General features: G+C 45.3%; 1 protein-coding gene across 1 annotated transcript in view; it reads right to left on the bottom strand.

Moving 5' to 3' along the window:
* Nucleotides 1–17687, bottom strand: part of HIVEP3 (HIVEP zinc finger 3) — a 66561-nt gene extending 48874 nt beyond the window's left edge. Inside the window, exons 1-2 of the mRNA XM_059830795.1 lie at nt 12567–17687; nt 8316–8461 (exon numbers count right to left, since the gene is read on the bottom strand). Coding sequence (XP_059686778.1) covers nt 8316–8461; nt 12567–17687 — 5267 coding nt within the window. The remainder of the gene's footprint in view (nt 1–8315; nt 8462–12566) is intronic.
* Between the last annotated feature and the right edge of the window lie 2507 nt (nt 17688–20194).

Genomic DNA, 20194 nt, shown 5'->3' with positions numbered 1-20194 from the left:
TGGTTGTACAGGCAAAAATAATTTAGGAAAAATAATAGAGATAACCAGACAACAACCTAGACTAAAGCCTTCTTTGTTTGTCAAATTTCCTGAGAAAACAGGAATAAGCTGCAGAATGAACCCAATTTGTCAAGTGAGGTGAGGAGATATTCAGAACAGGAAACGTGAACAATTCCCACTGAGGAATATTAAGATATTTTAAAGGCATAATATAATCAAGCTTAGCAGTAGGTTTGTGTGTCCCCTCTCACAAACAAGGAAATTGAAGTGTAGAGAGAAGAATGACTTATCCAAGAGTCACGGTTAGTCACGAGTCCACCATCCCCAAGTCACACTTATCTGCTCTAACCACCACCATTCGCTGTCTCCGGGATATGTTCGGGAGGCCAGGGAACAGTATGTTCAGGAACCGCTCAGCACAAACACAGCTGGTATTAAAGGAAAGCCGTCTCTAGTGCTCCAAGCTGTAGGCACATGGGGACATCCTGCATTTTGGAGCCAAGGTGGAGGTGGCGCAGCGATGGCCGGTCATCACCGCACCCAAAGCATGAACAGCACAGGGGTCCATGCTCTTGCAAATATTTTTTCATCCAGCTGTATCAGGGCTAGGAGGATAACTGAGAGTGGGTCTGTGCTTAGTTGACTGAAACATACACAGGGTTTAATGGTTTTTTTGTTCCCACATCCATAAGGGGAAACCAAAGGAGGTAGCAAAGAGTAGACTGAATGTGGATGATCACAGAATCACATAGAATCACAGAATCATTAAGGTTGGAAAAGACCTGTAAGATCATCAAGTCCAACCACCAACCCAACACCACCATGCCCACTAAACCACGTCCCGCAGTGCCACGTCCACATGTTCCTTGAACACCTCCAGGGATGGTGACTCCACCACCTCCCTGGGCAGCCTCTTCCAGTGCTTCACCACTCTCTCAGGAAAGAAATTTTTCCTAATATCCAGCCTGAACCTCCCCTGGCGCAACTTGAGGCCATTTCCTCTCGTCTATCAATAGTCATTTGGGAGAAGAGACCAACACCCACCTCTCTGCAACCCCCTTTTGGGTAGTTGCAGAGAGCGATGAGGTCTCCCCTCAGCCTCCTCTTCTCCAGACTGAACAACCCCAGCTCCCTCAGCCGCTCCTCATCAGACTTGTGCTCCAGACCCCTCACCAGCTCCGTCACCCTTCTCTGGACACGCTCCAGCACCTCAATGTCCTTCTTGTATGCTGATTTGCATTGCACAGACCCTTGAGAAATGCTCAGGGAAGGTATCCACTCCCTGGTTGCATGCACTGTCATAAAAGCAAGGAAAATATAAAGTGCTTCAGGCCCTGAGCTCTGTCCCAAAGATACAACATTTGGGATCTTGCATGAAGCTTCAATAGTGGTTATACAACCAGAAGCTGTTCCCAACAGAAATTAATAACCTGTTTTAAAGTTAATAACCCGAGGTTACTTCTATATTATACAAGGTTACTTACACAAGAGTTCTTGGCACGCAGCACCATCTGCTGAGTGGCAGGTTCGGGAACAGGCACTGTTACAGAGCCGTCCCACACTTTCCCTCCGAAAGGAAATCTGTCAGCTTTTCCAGACACACCAGCTCTTATCTAACACATCTCAGCAGCGGCTGGAAGCAAGCAGATAGTCTGAGGTGTCCAAAGTCGGAGCCAAGAAAGTTACACCTTTGTTTGCTGCTCTCTGCACTGACTCTACCTGCAATCTGCTCACTTCCCTCCTCTTCCGTGCGCTGTTTCCCACCATCTACCTTGGTGCTCCCGATTCAAGAAAAGATTTCCTAAACAGACCACTGAAAAGAACTGATTTTTCAGTTTGGCTACTCCCTAAGTTACCAGGGGAAAGTATTTTTTTTTAATTAAATCCAAAATTAAACAGAAAAAAAAAATATCGAAATTTTCATGAAGACATATTATGGGTAGAAAAAAGCATGTCTTCAAGTCGAATTGAACCTTTTCTTCATATTAGATTTTAAGTGTATTTTAACATAATGATTTTCATGTAATGATTTCAATGATTTTAATGTAATGCAATGATTTTCAAAGCAAAAAACACATATTCCTTTAATTTTGAAAATATTTTTTCTCTAATTGCTATTTTTCTCTGCTGCTATTCCTGAATGTATCTTTCAAGCAGCCTTTCTCACTGCCTGCAAACCTGTCTCTTCAAACAATTTCTCCTTTCATCTTGTCAGCATTGGTAAAATTCACAAATGCGTCCTTCCTTAAATTGCCACCCTGCGTCTTGTCTCCTTTGGATTGTTAGCTTTTTAAGCAGAAAATGTGCTTTGCTTGTGCTATGAAAAAGAAAAGAGAGTGTAAACGTATGGTGCTCAAAAGAGACCTTATGTTCTTTTAACGGGCATGAGAAATGAAGCTTGTCCTTCCCCCCGTATGGAGCACGCTGCCTGGGTGCAGCCCCAGTACCCACGAGGATGGATCCTGGCGAGCGTGAGCATCACGACCCTTCGGGCTGTACCCAAACCCCATGGGTATGGAGCACCAGAAAGTCAACCTCTTAGAGGGAAATGGAGACTGGCTACTTGGGTGAGGATTCCTGGAAAGCTGCCAGCATGTGACACGACACATCTTTTTTTATATGAACATTAACAAAATCAGGGTATGCTCTTCCCTTTTCCCAGCATCCCCAACACAAGCTGGTTAATTGTTTTCAGACCTGCCTAGGCAACAGGGCTGTCCCTGGTAGTCTCAAAGATAGTGGCATGAAAGCTCTCCTCTCCATTTGTTGTAAAGTCCTATCTGAAAAACAAAAAAATCTGCATATAAGAAGCACTTCTTTTTTTTTAAGGCCCTTTACAGAAGCGGGATAAACACCTGTGCACAAGCTGACACTTGAGACTTTAAAATCATGTTTCAGACAGCAGCTTGACACATGCAGGACCAGATTTTCAGAAGGGCTGTGCAGCCACAGGGCTGCCCAAAAGGAGCACAGTAATGCCTGTTCAGCACTTCTCAAGACAGGGAAAATCCAGCAACCAAACCCCACAAGATGCTCAAATTAACACCGAGTGGTCAGTCTGGCACAACTAGCCCTAACCGAAAAGTTTTAACACCAATTTCTCCCTTCCGTGCAAAGCGGACAGTCTCAGAAAAACCCCTTTCGCTTAAAAATGCAGATTACAGGAACTCTTTGCTTATATCTAGGAACAGAGTAAACTATCAGTATTTAACACCAGCCCTGCTTCGCAGAGATGTATTTGAGGCTCTGCCCTGGGGCTGTGAAGTGAGTTCACCTCCAGGATTCCAGCGGGTTTGCAGATAAATGAAGGAGCATCAGCCATCAGCTCACACTGGTGCACAGGGCAGCTGGAAGCACCGCAGACACGAGCTTGCTCAGATTCCTCCTTTGCTGCTAATGTGCGTGCTCAAGTTAATGTCTTTGGGATAAATGACTCCTTTCAAAATAAACATGGTGAACTCTTAGAATTCATCTAAGCAGTAAAGGAAATCCCCTGAACGAACCAGGTCCATTGCAGGGGTTTGGAGTTACACGCTGAGGAACTTTGCTTGTTTAACAGAGAGGCTTTCTCTAGGGTAATAAAGCTCTCACATTGCTGTGCCAGGGATTTTCCATTAGGTGTGTGTCAGCGGGTGGTGGGAGCTGCAGTTTCTGTGGCTGGTCATAGAAATGGAGTGAGATCACCCTGGAGAAGCCGACCACAGATCCCAGTCAGTCCACAACAGCAAGAACTGGGAAGAGCACTGGGGGAAGGGAGGTTTGCATACAGCTAATGGGTCTCCCAAAGGGTTTTTTTTCCCTTATGCATCCACTAATTAGCAGCCACATTCGAGTCTGATAAAACAGTCCCAAGGCTTCTCCATTTTCCTTCAACCCAGGGGAAAGTCTCTTGCTAGGCAGGCTAGGCAAGGCAGATGTCCGGCTCCATCATCTTCCTGCCTGCCTAAAATCCCATAAGCAGCCCCGCAGCATGGAGACAAAGAGCAGTGCAACACAGCAGCCTCCACCTGAGGCTCCAGGGCAGCCCCAGGGCTCTCGAGGGAATGTGATGGTCAAACCTCATACAGTCCCCCAGTTATTTGTACTGTACTAGGCAGAAGGGGCTTCGCCCAGGCTCAAGGGGAGCAGTGATTTAAGGTGGGGGTTTAACAGGGCCCCAGTTCAGAAGATCCCATGGCTGGTGAACCTGCAACTCTCTGTTACTTATTGGTGAGGACAAAGAGTGAAGGACTTGGCTTCATATCTGAGTCAGACCAAACCGATGAGTAGAGCAGCCTGGGTCACATCAGCACTATGAGCATCTCTCTTCAAGTTAAAAGATACACTACATTACACTACCATGGGTTCTTCTTGCTCATGTGTGGATTTATACACATGGGATGGTGTGAAGGGGAGGTATTTTTTAAGGTGTGAATGCAGTTTTCCAGAGAGAGCCTTCCTTTTGACGTAGTTTTAATTTTACATGACACTGGTTTGTGTATGTCAGTTAAGGTTAGTGGTCTTTAACCTTCCATATCTTGGTCTTGCTTTCCCTACTAGTTACAATCAACTAGTGTAATAAGCCAACTGATGGACCCCATAAAAGCACAGAGAGTTTGGCTATTAAATAGAAGAACATATATTGACTGTAACTACCCCACTACTATCAGATTTCATCATGGTAATGCTAATGCACAGTAAACAGGCAACATTTCCCTGACAAGAGCATGATACCATCACAGACCTCACTCTCAATTCAGGTCGATACCAATCTACAGTTTCATGATGTAAGATTTCAGAATGGGCCCAGTGCCTCCAAGGTACCAGTGGATTGATGAAGGTGACTCAGAGCCACCAAGGAATCATGGCACTTCTCCTGAAGCAGTGCTGGCCAGCTTGACCTTCAAAGATCATTCTCACTGCTCAAACCCACCACAATATCCCTCAGGACAAGTCCAATGGATATTTTTATTAGCTTCTTCAGGAGTACAAACATTGACCTGGCTGCTTAATGGCATGGTTCTCCCAAACACAACCTAACGAGACTGGGCAGCGTCCAGCCTGTGCGTGGGATGTTAAACGCCTCCCACTTTCTTTGCAGTCAAGTGCATGGGGTGTGCTCGTGGGGCTGGTTGCAATGGAGGTATGTCCAGTCTTACGAAATTTCAGGACTGCAGGTAAGAAGCCACTGCTGAAATTACATATGGAGTGATCTTAAGACTTGCTCTCTAAGAGGATTTTGTTCTTTAAACAGAAGCCCAACAGAAAACTCTGTGGATCCCGTCTACAGTTAACTGTGGAAAAGTCAAGGCAGAACCACATACGTCCCTCCTGTGGTCCCCCAAGAACCCCCCAGAGACAATACAAAGGGACTACAGGTCCTCTTCTTCACGGGAGGCCAAAGAAGGCAGATGCTGAAATTGCTGGGTAACTCAACGGAAGCTGAACACCTCCACCACCCATGTCCTCTTGACAGCTGCAGTGGCCACTACTCCGCATCCTGAGACAGCACCGCAGGACCCAGCTAACATCCCTCATGGAAAGAGTGATGAGGGAAGAAACTGAGCCCGAGTACACCCCATGCATGGCATTACTGAGCCTTGATCCTAAACCCAGGTATGATGTACCTAAAAGCTCAAGAAATCTGCAAGCTGCTGTTTCCAAAACACTTCCCAGTGGGTAAACACAAGCAAAGCAACCATGCACTTTCATAGCTAGGGAGGAGACATCTTCAAATGAGAGAGACTTTGCAAGGGAAGCCAAGCTGCCCCGCATGCTCCGAGAGCCTCTGGTGGGTTCATCGGTTTGTTCCTTAAAAATGGGCAGTGGGTATGATGAAAATATGAAATCCAGCTTTTCTGGTCTTCTCTGAAAGCCAAGAAACAAGATTCTAGCCAGCAGGCTGGACAGCAGCAGGGAAAGTTGCAGTCCTGTCAGTGCTCTAAGCAATATAGCAATGGGGGAAAGGCAGCTATGGGATTGGGGAAGCCAGAAGACTGTACAGAGGGAAAAGCAAGTGTTGAAAATGGCAGTGAGAAAGGCACGAGCTCTAAAGAAATACAAACTGAGGGGAAGAAGGAGCTAAAAGAGCTGCAGCAAGTTCACCTTTTGTGGGAACACTTGAACTTCTTTATAATCTCCCTCCTTGGCTGAGGCAACAAAGCACAGGAGAGCTCCAAAAGATGTGAAACCAACTGCATCCCACTGGAAGGATGGGTCTAGCCAGCAGCAAACCATGTGAAACCAATAAATAAGGGGAAAAATGAGACAAGGAGGAAACTTTTTTTTGGGGGGTGGGGGGAAAGACGGTGAAATAACATCTTGAGAATGGATGCACTTTTTGTAAAACAGTTTCAAGAGGTGGCCAGGAAAGGGGTCTGATCCATTTAGTACCTTGCACAAAGCACTAGACAACCTGCGAATTCATCTGCAGGCTTGTTCCTTCACTGCAAGAAAATGTCCTCGCAGACACAAGCCGCTGAGGCTGAACAATTTGACATCAGAAACCTTGCGGCAAGTAAGCACGGACCACCAGGTATGCACCACGCACCTCGGGAGACCAGCCTGTCCTGCCTGACCTCTTAGCAGTGCGTATGCCATGTAATTTAGATATAAAATTTATGTCTGTGACCTAGTGTGTTACATTAGTGCCTGTGCTTGGCATTAAACAGCTACTATATTCTGTCTCACATCCAGAAGGACGGCTGCCTTAAGTCAGTGCTACAGGAACTTTAAAATAAAACATAGCATACGTTCAGGATGACTAATACATTCCCTGATGCTGGCTTACACAGAACATGTTGGAAAAGTTGCTTTATTTTGTGTCTGTCGTTTAGAAAATGTGACTTCTCATCCCTTGTGTCGGGCTCGGGGATGCAGCCAGCCTCCCCACGTGAGTGCAGGGACGTGGAGACGCGGTTCATTTTGGTGGGGATAGTCAGGGAGCAGCCAGCACCAAGCACCCCCACGTCTTTCCCCAAAAATCCTCTGTGGAGCTGCTCTGCGAGGGGCAGGTGATTTTCATTCATGTTAACGCTGAGCCTCTTCAATCACATCTAGGGAGGAGTCCAAGAGTCCCCCTCTGAAACGGCCACAGCTCTGGGACAACCCAGTCGAGGGGAACAGAGGCTTCTTGTGGGCTTTAAGGCAATAAAACCCAACGCTCAGTTAGTCCCATGGGTCCTGTCTGCTACAGGAGGGTGATGACAATGTACTGAACCCATCGTATTTCTCAGTCTGTTGCTTTCTTGCCATTCCCTGGCTCCCTCCCTAAATCACTTCAGGTCATAACCATTACAGGTTGCCACTACTTTAGCTCTCTGCATTCACCACTCACTACCAACATGTATCTAACCCTCAGCTGGGCTCAGACTGCCTACGTCTGGGTGAGAGGTGAGTTGTCCTGAACAAACAAGCAGGTTTCCTTTCCCAAAGCACTATTTTACTCTTTTGGTTAGCTAGTTTGATCATCTGCTAATGAAATATTTTAAAAATAAAAGCAAATTTCAACCGGTAACAGCAGAAAACCACAACCACTGACTAATTAAAGCCTTTTTCTAACACACAAAAAACAAGACCACCCAATAGCAAGAGCAGAACTGATGCATCCTGCTAGGGATTTCTTATGTCTTTTTGGCCCCCTCTGCAACACACAGGAAGGATGATCTTGAAGTATGAACTTAATTGTATCCCACAGACACACTACTTATTAGCTGATTTTTTATTTTTGAAGAGATAAACAGTAGTATTAGACCAGTGCTGAATTACTGAAGAGTACTCTCAATTACCTGGAGCCAAGAATTAAGATATACATCAAATTTAGATCTTGCATCCATTCTGGTTTGAGCTACTTTGGTTGGGTGGGATTAAAATCACATAAATACAATCCTTCTTTTCTCCCCCACCCAAACCCCAGGCATCAGAAGAGATCTCCCCAGATCCTCCTTGTAATGGTAACAACCATTAAGAACATCATTTTCAGAAGGCAGCTTTGGAAAGATTTAGAAGATATGGAGTACACCCCCGTCACGTCAGAGAGAGCTACAGGACGAGTTTGTGCTCTTCAGCCATCTTCACTCAACCACCCGCTCAGAAAAGAGATCGAGGTGCTTGCTAACTTGATGTCAACTCAAAAAAAGACAATTAATGCAGTCCGGAGTCTCTACTGATCTCAAGGGCCAGGTTTTTACAGTAGCTGTGGAAAGTAAGCTGAAATCCAACTACATCTGGCCTTCTCCTGCTCACCTCCATGTGGCACCTTCACTGACTTGCCATCATTGTTACCAGCAACTCCTATACAATGTGACACAAAAAGAGAAATAAAATGAGACACTTACCCTCCTTCAAAGATCTTGATCCGGACTGGCTCCCCTCTTTTGGTTACAAGAGCCTCTTCTTCTGATTTTCCTCTTTTATCCTCTTCCTTCTCAGCTCTAGTTATATCTTTTCGACCTTCATTAGAAAGGAGCGAAGGCAAATGAACCTATCTCCCCAAAAGAGCAAAACAACCATTGATTACATACAAAATCACTCTACGACAGACACAGACCAAACAGCCTCAGAAAGAGGCAGCAACCTACCGCACATGCTGCTCCTGACAGCTAAGTGCAGTAATTAGGACATCCTCTTAACAAACAGGGATTCTGCTTCTGGATTTTGAGCCCTGCTGGTTATGATATATTTACAGCGACTGCTTACAAGTTTTTAAATCACCCCTGCATATGGTGGCTCCATATTATCCAGCTCTTGCCAACTGAAAAACCGAGGCACAAAGAGAAGTGTCTTGGCTGGGGTCGCTCTGAGCGTGTGGTGGAGCCATAGGTCTCTGTTCTCAACTCCGCTGCTCTGTCCTTGGATAATTCTCTCTCTAATATATACAATTACAAAGGTCTAGAGAGGAGGCATCTGTAGAATTCACATATTTAACCTCAACCTTTGGGTTTCCCCCACATACACGCACATTCACACAAATTTGGACTTTAGCCATCTAAACTTTATATAAACCACTTGACAGTCAAAGCTCTCGTGTGATTTCCTTTCACCAAAACCCTGTTGCCAAGGGCGCAGTACAGAGAAAGGCACAAAACCAATGGGAGAAAATAATCCTCAACCTCCCCATGTGTTCCCAGGGTGAAATTTGCTTTTTCACTGTTAAACTCGTCACCCCTTGTTTAGACCCAGGTTTAAGTCATGCACTGACATCTCATCTAGGATGTTTAATCTTATTTGTTATAGTATATGGACCTAAACATTAGAGCTGCCTCTCTAGCTCTGTATGATGCAAGGGGAGCTCCCCACACCTGGAATGAAATCTTGGGATGTTGCCCCCTTACAACCTAACAGTACAAGTAACAGGGGTCTCCAAAGCTCCGAAAGAGGAAGGCAGGTTGCCCTTCACCCAGGTTACTTTTTACACAAATGCAAGAATATCTTTCAAGTTCAATTGAATTACCCATATCCTCGCTTTATATACAACTTATGGGAAAAAACTAAAGGCGTTTGAGAGACCAGGGTTATTAGAGGGATTTTGGCCTGAACATAGCCAATGAACTGGCAGAAGACTAAAGCAGAGCTGGTCACCCTTGACTCTTTGCAGTTGCTGGAAAGAGTGGCAGCTCTCAAGGGTGATTCACCTGCCCTACCTTAGACACTTATCTTAAGGGGGGAATGAATCACCCAAGAGGTGCCTCTTTGTCTCCCATGGTTATAGGGGAAACCAACAGCGACTAGCTCAAACTGAGACATGCAAAATTCAGTGGGATGTAATCCAGCCTCCCCAGCAGCGCGCTCCTCGTACGACCGTCAGATTTGCAGCAGGAGGAGAGATGGACTCACCAAAAAGTAGCTTTGCAAAACTGAGGCCAAACATTCCAAATTTGCCCAGTAATTTGAGGAGCTCAGCCTAGAGCATGAAATGCACCCAGGACTGCTCTCTGCCCTCAGGGCCAGCTCGCACAGATTAGCCCATGTCCACACGATCAGACCCACACACCCTTGCCAGATGCCTCCTGGGAATGGTCCCTGTCTGGTCCTATCTCCCTAGATGTACCCGGGAATTGCTTGGGAGAGGGCTATCAGCCCAGGACAGAACTGTGCCAGAAACTGTTTTAACAATTTAACAGCAAAAACAGTCTCAACCTGGTGTCTCCAGGCATGGAGACATCTGTGCTCGGAGGAAATCAGTGGCAGGAGACACACCGAGCACCTTCAAAAATTAAACCTTGGGCGTTATGAGTTTACCTCCTGATATGAGCTACATGCTCATAACAATGCTAGTGATAATCTTCCCAGTTCAGTTCCTTATTTACTGAGGAATACAAAACAATTGACTTTCTAGATGTAGCATGAGGTTTATTTATTGCAACTTTTGAAAGCACAAAACATAGACAGATGAAAGGCACCGGAGAGAGCCTCAATCATACAGTCGCTACTATCCCCTTGTACAATCTTGTTTAATTTACAAAGTGTGCAAGCCTGATACAGTGTAATTAGCCATCCCTACATGCACGCTGGAGCCTACAGTCACTTCAGAATTGATCTGCTCAGTAAATCCCACTGGTAATTTAAAAACCAAGCCAAGTATGTAGACAGTATACACAGTACTACTGCTTGCTGGTACCTTGCTGCATGCATAATTGTACAAAATATTAGAGCTGTTTTACATTTTCTGTTGTGTTGAGTGACAACTTATAGTTACATAAAGAAGAAAATATTTAAGGGAAATAGTTAAAGCAGAATTAACTGAAGGTTGAACTTCAAATCTTTGATGCTACTGCTACACAGATCCTGTTAATCGCATCTTCCTGAGTAACCAGCAACGCTACCTCCTAATCTGTGCCAGCCATATGTATTTTAAAAACTAACCTGAGGATTTCACTCCCACTGATCATCTAATCAAAAATTATTTCTCTGCTTGACACGAGGTTAATTTATCTCCATTGAAATTAACACAATTTCTGCACACCACACTCCTTTAAGCAGCAGGTATTAGTATCAGATTAAGGCTACACCATTTTCTAGGTGAATTTGGCAGGACAAACTCTTACTTTTGCAAATTGTACCATGAAAACCTTAACTTTCACCACCAGTCAGCTTATACGGTTTTGTCTAAAAGATTTTTGAGTCTTTTGAGCAAATGCATGCAGTGAAATATGTATTTTGATGGCTAAGGGCTGAACCATTCCTGTCTAGAGCTTAACCTTTAACTTCAGGGTATGAGGGTCTCGTATTTCTGAAACACACACTTGGTGTGCGTTTTAGCACCATGTCAAAGAGCAAAGCTCAGAGGAGCACAGGCACTTCTATTAGAGAATGAAATCAAGGATGGTACGACACCGGTCAGATAAAATCCTTTGAAAAAGACTGCATAAATATCAAGCATTAGCGTTGTTATTGCACTACACAGGTAATTATCTGCCCCTATATCCCTATAAATTCTGTCTTGTGGATTTCTGCAGAAGAATGATGGAAATGCTGAATAGAAATAAAGATTTATTGAATCAAAGTGACTCTACTGTGTATTTTAAGACGTATTTATAAGCAGCAGCTGCAGCAGCGATTATGATAAATTTAATATTCAGAGTTCATTTCATCATACAGAAATAAAATGAATAATCCATCAATATAAATTGACTTGAGATGAATATCAAATTGCAAAAATCTTTAGAGCAATTCTGTTTGCTAATCTACATGAACATGATCTGGATTAAAGGGATCTGTATGGTTCCGCATTAACCAAGGGGGGAAAAGTCTGGCCTCAAAATGAGATACATCATAACACTAGGCAGCTACCCAAAGTGTCTTCAAGACTTCTGTGCCCATATTGCCAGTGCCTTTGGTGAGCTCTGCCCCTGCGAAGCCATTTGCCTTGCTCCCCTTAACTCTAAAGTCCAGGTATGAAATAACCTTAGCTACCTGAAAAAGCAGGTAGACAGCTAAGGATGTTAACTAAGTGGACAAACCGACATGGGTGTTTTAACAAGGCTCCATGTCTATCCTACTGAGGCACTTTTATAAATGTCACTGCATGCCTTTATGCTTCTTTGGGGGCATAAATACACTTGCAAATCTCCCTTTAATATTTTTGAATACTTTTAAGCATGCCTCTCCATGTTCATTAATGTGAGATCAGCAGATGCACAACCAGACAGAATCCCATTTCCCCAAGGTAATCCTTTTTCATTTGTAACATGCAAAATGTAGGGAATTATAACAGCATTTATAAAAAAAAAAAGTTGTAAAGCTATTTGAAATATCAAGACAAATGCAAATCAAGTCTAATCCTTTGTGCTCAAGCAGTGGCAGTTCATGGTGCGGTGGTGATTCCTACATGCTCTTTTGCTTACAAGGCAAGTAGAAACTGGAGAACTGAAATATGGCCCATTGCCTTGGAGCAGGCTTGCCTTTTTTTTTTATTACAGTGGGGTTTAGCTTCTTCATTCTAAAAGTTTCACTGAGAACAAGTGCTTACTAAACTGAGAGAGGGATGAATAAACTCTTATTAAACTAAGAACAGCAATTCCCCAGCCCTCGTCCCCCTCTTCCCATGTATCCAAATGGATGAGGAGAAATACATAGGATTGCATTACCTCTGTCATTTTTGGCTTCCTGGAGCTGGACGGGACAAGCCTGCCTGCCTCTGGACGTGGAGCAGTAGCCATGGTGTAGGTTTCCTTGCTCACCTTCTGCTTGGACCTCAGGAGGGACAGGGCTGCTTTAGTGGATATACCTGGAAGGTTAGGATTATACAAACTAATACACCAGCTGGCATACACTGAAGACCGTCGATCAACTTGCTGGATATGATTTGGCTTTATGTAGTTTAAATAGCACCAACTGACATTAGTGGTTGTGTGGAGACTGGGGAACTGAAGTACCTTCTTTGTATCTGTACCTTCTCGAGACTTCATTGCACTATGACTGACCTCAGACAGAGGTGCAGGGCTTGGAGGGTTTGGTGGAGACTGCTCCACCAGTTCTTTGGAGTCTTCTTTCTTCACGGGTTGCAAAGGTGCCTTGCTGAGGAACTGCTTGCCAGCTGGCTGCTTATACTCCTCCAGTGCCTCAAAACTTGGAGAACCTGAATGGGACACAGCTTGCTGCAAAGTACTTGGGATTTCCTTTGGCTCTGACTGCTCTAAGGACAAACTAGGTGGTGTTTCAAGCTCAACCCTGTCTTGGCTTTCTGCAAGAAAGTGAGATTTATCCTGCTTTTTCCCCTCCTCTATTGCACTGGGTGGCTTCACCACTTCCAACTTCTCTTCTGCTTCCGACACTTCCTCCTCTTTCACTCTCTTCTGCTGTTGTGTTTCCATTGTCAGCTCCAAACTACCAGCTGGAGAGAGCATCCTTTTACTTCCACCGACTGTTGATGGGCCTCCTTCCAGTCCGAGGACACTGTCTGATGGGGAGGTGAGTGGCATATAGCCTTTTCGTTCTGGTAAGGGTAAGGGCACTCTCAGATATGGGCTCTGGAAAATGCTTCTTTGATCCTCTGTGATCATCTGTGCCAGATCGAAGCCCAGTCCATGAACATCGGCGCTACAGACCAGGGTACCCTTGGGTTGGCGATCATCGAATTTTGGGAGAACAATAGAAGAGGAACTGCACTGAGATTGAGTGACCAGAATCTGGGAAAGCGTTGTGTACATCGCGCTCCCATAGGACGGCATATTTGTCTGTATGCGAACGGGGACAACAAGCGACACCATTGGGTCTGACCGCGTAGGAACAACGAGCTGAGATGCGGATATGGACACCGAAGGACTTGTTGTGCAGGTCAAAGGGTGCAACCTACTGTCCGAGCCATATTCTGTGCACGGGGAAAGACTGGAGGTTCCTGCTGCTGGGAATAAACTGGATTTGATCTGTGGTAAATGTCCACCAGCTTCACCTGGCAACTGGAGAGCAAACTGAGACTGAAGAGGCAGGAAAAAGGCTGAAGGGATCGGTGAGGAGCCAGGATAATGCACCGGCAGGAATGAAGGATGCTGCCTGAACGGCACCTCAGCAGGGTGAGACATTAAGGGAGGAGCGATATGAAGCGGACCCGGGTGGATGAGTGTTTGCGGGAGAGGCAGTGGTGGGGTCTGAAATATGGAAGGAGGAATCTGAGGCATGGTGAACTGAGCAGAGAGGATGTCAGACATAGTGTGTGCGGCGAAGAGCTCTGCAGACTGCCCTGGCTGCGGCAGGAGATGCTGGTAGGGAAAGATAGAAACTTGTGGGGACATGAACTGCTTTTCATGCAGCGTTAGCTGTGGTACGGGATGATGAAACACTTGCAGAGCTTCTGTGTATGGCTGGGTATATGCTGGCTGAGGGCTGTCTTTTGGCTGACTCTTTTCACTTGGGTAAGTACCATGAGAGGGCAAAGGGGATGAAGATGTTGGCTGATGGGGCAAACTTGTCGAAGGAGATTTACTCGAAGAAGGAATTGGATCTTCTGTCTCTGGCCGACCAGTTGGGGCCGAGTCTGGCTCATGCTCTGGGTGTCTAGTGAGGGATGCTTGCCTAACTAGAAAGCATTTCCTTCTCTCCTGTGGAGCCGAGGAGGCTGAGGGGCCGGGGGTTGAGGCAGGAGTGGACGACAAGCTCCCGTAGTCAAATGACTTACTGCGGGTCTCTGCCATCTGGGAAGGATGTGACACATTCGGTGTCTGCTCAGAAGCAGATCTCCGCATTTCCCTGGAATGATGATGGTGGCTTGGTACCATCAACATATGTGAGCCTACACCAGGAGGCTTTGGGTGGGATTCAGAGGGCTGGCTGGTCGACTCCGACTTGCTGTGATCTTCACGATCAAACGACACGGAGTGGCTGGAGCCATGGGATATGCTGCTTTCCTGACTTGGGCTTCGGGTGAGAGAGACTGATTCAAAACTGGACTCTCCGGAGGACTGAGCCATTTCTGCCAGCCGTAGCCTCTTCTTTTTTGGTGGGAGTTTCTCTGCAGGGAGCTGAGAAAGAGTCTGGCTCCTCTGCGGCCACTGAAATTCCTCCGTTTTCTCTGGCTCTTTCGGAGGAGGCTCTGGCTCTGTTTCTGGTCTGTCAGGCTCTTCTGTGACCAGAATCTCTGGGACCTGGATGTTGGGCTGGCGTACCAGCTTGGGCTGCAGGGAGTGAGGCGGTCGGCTGTGCTGGGGTGTTGGCTGAGACGAGTACTGTGACAAGGGTTTCTCTTCGCCTTCCACGCTGCTCGCCTGCTCGATAGAGTCAGACTTCTCAAAGGAGCTCGTATGCTGGATGACAGAGATCTCCTTTGAGGTTGTTCTTCTCTCTTTGCCCTCCACACTCGAAGCCGGTTTGGTATTCCTGGAATGAAAGCTGGCACTGACATCAGAAGGTGCGGATTTACCCAGATCTGCTGGTGACTTAATGGATTCACGGGTTAGGTTTAAAGTGACATCTGATGATGCTGGGTTTGCAAACTGAGTCCCTGGCCCAGTACTGGAGGAGGGAGTGTCAGACAACTCGAAAGCTGGAGGCTCTTCATCGTCACCGAGACTCTTCTCCTTTCGTCTTTTTCGAAGTGGGGTGAGCTCCAAACTGCTCCCTAGCTTGTAATGCATCATCTGGGGCCACGTGTCAGGATCCGCAACACTTTTCTCAGTCTCTGAAGAGGTATGGGAAGTGGAAGAGCGAGGCTTTGAGAGCTGCAGTTCTGAACAGTAGTATTTCTTATGGGCTTCATAATTGTCCCTTTTCTTATACCGAGCACCACATATGTTACACTCGTACATGAACCCTTTAACTTTCGGACCCTTCCTTGACTTTTTGGTAAGATCGCTTTCCTTGGTTTCAGGCTCCTCGGGAGGTTTGGAAACAGTTTCTTTGTTCGCAGAGCTAACCTCCTCTGAGACATATTCTACTCCCAAAGGTAGCTCAATAGCTGGTTGTCGTTTTAGCATTCGAGGATGGGAAGAAAATGCTTGACTGCGGCTTAAGACTTCGGGCTCCATGATGTGATCATCAAATGAATAGCTACCTCTAAAGGTATGTGGGGAGCTTATAGTGCATGCAGCAGAAGGCATTGAGTGGCTTCTTAGGAGAGGCACTGTCTCTGTGGCACTGTGGGATTGCTGAAGTGACAACAATGATTGTTCGGGCTTAATTTTTTCACTGTGGGATGTCAACACTTTTGATGCATCCAACTGGCTACTGGAACCAGACTTAATATCAAACTGAAATGGTTCTCTATATACACCAGACTTTGGAGATTCAATGCTGCTACGTCTAGATAAAGAGCTTCTTCTAGGCTTAACACTATCTATTTCACTGGTATCTACAACAGCTTCATTAATTGTAATTAGCTTAGTGATGTGTTCAATAACCTGTGTTCTAGGCACAGATAATGGTACCATACTAGGTTTCTCTTCGGTAGACAGGTGCGGAAACCCCTGGGTTGTGTTTGCAGCTAACGCTGCAGTCCTTTGCCCAATTCTACCACATTTCCCAAAAATAATTTCTGCATAAGATTTTGCATTAGTATTTGGTGGGCTGATCTGCTGCTCTGCACTTTCTGATCTTGAGAAGTAGCCTGACTCGGTACTCCCTTTGCTCCCGGGGCTCAGGAAAGCTTGTTCATCTATGACCTTCTTCCGTTCGCTTAAGCGGAGTGCAAGCTTCTGCTTTATAGTATGGGTATCTTCAGATTTATGGCTCAGAGCATGGTCTGACGATGGCTCCACAAACTGGGTGCTTTCCTCAAGAGACTGAGACATACTGGAATGAGACAATGAACACCGGTCATGGCTGGAGCCTTGGCTCCCTCCACTCAGCAAACTACTGGACAACAGGGTGTGCTTCTGCCTGGGTGAGAGCTCTACCGAATGGCCCGACATCGCACCCGTTTCCTCCTCCGAATCTGTGCTTTCTCCTTCTGTTGGCTCTTCGAAGTCCTCCCCACCAATCCTTTCCATTTCCAAGCTCGATGGATACATCTCCGCTCCGATCCCTGAGGCCAGCCCAGCTTTTATTCGATGAGCATGAGATTTCCTATGTTTATACAAATTGCTCTTAGTCTTAAAAGAAAAGCCACATGGAATGCAAGGGTATGGCCTCTCACCCGTGTGCGACCTGATATGTTTTTGGAGCACACTTGGCTTCGCACAAGGCCGGCTGCAGTACTGGCAAATATATTTGCCTGGCTTCTGAGGTTTCTTTTCCTTCTTGTGCACTTCCTCAGCTTGTTTTAAGGAAACCTGCGAAGGGCGAGGGATATAGACCTTTTGAACGGACGGCATGTCCTCTCCAGGAATGATTGGTGAATGGGAAGGTAAGAGCTGGCCGTGGTGAGAGTGAAGCCCGGGTGATGAAAAGGAGCCAGAGGGACCTGGTCTTACTGGATCAACTAGCTGCCAAGTGGGACCTTCAAGGACATGCTCTGGTTTCCCAGGAGACATAAATGCTGGTGACAGTGTGTGCTGCTGAAGCTGCGAAACGTGGGGAGGATGTTCAAAAGAGGAAGGCTTAGGTTGCTTCTGATGTCCAGTCTTCTCCTGAGACTCCTCTCTTGGAATCGGCAAAGAACCAGAAAAGTGCTGCTGCGATATGATATCTCGGAGAGGGGTTCCTTGCGAAGAAGCAGAGCTGCCCTGGTACGTAGCTGCGGATGAAATACTGGCTTGGAAAGCCTCTCCTTTGGGAAGCCTCTTTCTTGGACTTTCCTCAGCCTTTTTTGTGCTCTTCTGGCTTTGTTCAGGATCCATGACCTTAAAAGGGTCTTTGAATGCTATTTCGGGAAGGTTTTGGCAGGCTTCATTTACGAATAATAAAGGTCTCTTCTGTAGATTCCCTGTTTTGCCTGCATTTGCTACGAAGCTGGAGCCGCCAGGAGATGGTTGTTGATTTAAGATTTTACTAAAGTGTCACTAGTTGCTGTTTGATTCCAAAAAAAAATGTTTCAAGGTCAATAAAGTTCACATTGGTAACACATGACAAACTACTTCAAAGAGAGAAAACTTTCCAAAACTTTTAGTCCAAATATTTTCCTTGTGAACTTGGTTAAGGCTTTAAACCTTGCCATTTTATTTCAGTTGACAGTGGCAAGCCTTCAAAGTCAAGATGCAACCCACAATGTGTCTCTTGTTTGTTATGCAAACCTTTGAAAACTTGAGACTTTAGTGCTCATCTCATAATGATCTTCTTTTCCTGTGCAAGGAAAATAACACTGAACGGTGTATGTCCCCCCGTGTCTTCCTTCTGTTCCACTTTTGAGTTCAAAAGCCTTGGAAAAGTATTTCCCACATTTCTGTAATTACATCCAAAAGAAAACAAACAAAAAAAATTACTTCAGCATTTGTATTTAAGTAATTAAATGCTGCTACTTCTGTAGAGGGTAAATATTTTGCACAAAAGAAATTCAGAATAACTGATTGAATGTCTACCATTCACGAGACATTACTTTTAATGGTAATCTAAACATAAGTTGTACTAAGTCAAACCTCAGGGACTCATGCTCAGTTTAATGCACACATAACCTGGCTCTGTAGCAGTAACCAAAGACAGTAACTTGAAACACAGACAGTTTTGAAAAATGTATTAAAATGGTTTCAAACTTGAATTCCTTCTAATCTCCTGCAAACATTTATGGTTTTACAATTTGTATAATTATATTTCCCTTCCAAACAGACTACACAGCAAAGCTGACTAAATACAAAGCACTGACTAAGGCAGCACATACATTCACTGACAAATAAAAAGCAAATCTTTTCTGCATAAAATCCACTCTTAAGCTTGCAATAATCTTCAGTGTCATTTACAACAATAGCAGGTAAAGAGAAAGCACACACACTCTTTTACTGAAATGTTGCCTCTTTAATTTCCTGCCTTTTGCTACTAAACAATGGTGCAAATCCAACTTATATAGCATGCACATATTTCATACAGGCGGGATGTCGAAATTGGCTGTCTATAAAGGGGAACCCTTCTTACAACTAATTTGAATGGGAGGCTCTATTAAACCTACACTCCTCTCAGCAAATACAGGTATTAACAACACACTCAGGGAGGAAATACTCTGATTCGACTGAAATAAGACAGCATCACCAAGAGATGGAATAGAAAATGGGTGGGCTATTCCTAAGGAAAATAAGGATGATGTTTTTTAAATGAAGCAAATTGATACATGTAATTTACAATGAGAAAAGCACTATCTTCCTCCTTTACGAAGCTATTATCTGCCTTAGGGTGCAGTGCCTTGCTATGACAGAATTGCATTGGTTTAATTATGGGAAATTGCTCAAAGCCCTGCTGCTTTGATCCTGCCCCATGCAGGGGGAGGGTGCGTGGATGGGGCTGAAGTGTAAACCCAGCCAAACAGGGAAGCACAGGGGACTGAGATTTTAGCTGCACAATGGCCCAACTTCATCTCGAGGAGCAACAGTGAAGAGCCAGCAGAAGAGGTTGGTTGTGTTCAACATGAAGTCCTCCAAGGATTACCCACTCCTTATTCATTCCTACAACCCTGTGGACGCTCCACGTTCAATGAGAAGAGAGAGATGTGGAGTGTAAGGTAACAGTTTAATGTTTAATTTAGCGTATGGTAATGCCTGAGGACACATCATGACCAACTAGACTTTACAAAAGTGATTAAAAACTGTTGCTTCTTTGGACAGGATTGATTTCAGCTAACCTTAGACAGCCAAAAGTCAGGGTTCACATCCTTAGACACAACTCCCTATACTATCACTGAGCAAGGCAGGTGCCAATGAGGGACCCAACAGGCGCAATGCATCCCACATTAAGGTCTCAGTTCAGCGAGACTGATTGCCCTGAGATATCATCTTTTATTGACTGGATTAGCAGCTTACTTGGCCAGCTGTGACACCCACATCTTAGGTAAATGTACAGAAAATCAGTCCTATCTTTAAACTTCAGCTTCCTTTTCCCCAAATACAGGCTCTGCTCCCCTCCAGCATGAGCTTCACATCTTCCCAGGACCTGCAGAGCACCTGCACTTGCCCCAACTTGCTAAGAAAGGTGCCTCATGTTTAAGGGCTCATTGCTATGAGGAATAATTAATTACATTTTGAAACCCCTTTTTAGAGAGTGCTGGCTCCTCGATGCTGACTAACACCAGCCATGGTCTGGGCTAGACTTAGAGCACTGTACTTACAGCACAGGACTCACTCAAGATCAAAGACAGTTGTGGAGCTGATTTATCATGTTGATTTTTGCCCAAGATGCTGTTCTTTGCCCCACTCATGACACACAG

This window comes from Gavia stellata, chromosome 29 (assembly GCF_030936135.1).
Source record: "Gavia stellata isolate bGavSte3 chromosome 29, bGavSte3.hap2, whole genome shotgun sequence".
NCBI lineage: Eukaryota > Metazoa > Chordata > Aves > Gaviiformes > Gaviidae > Gavia > Gavia stellata.
This window is presented reverse-complemented; position numbering and strand designations above follow the sequence as displayed.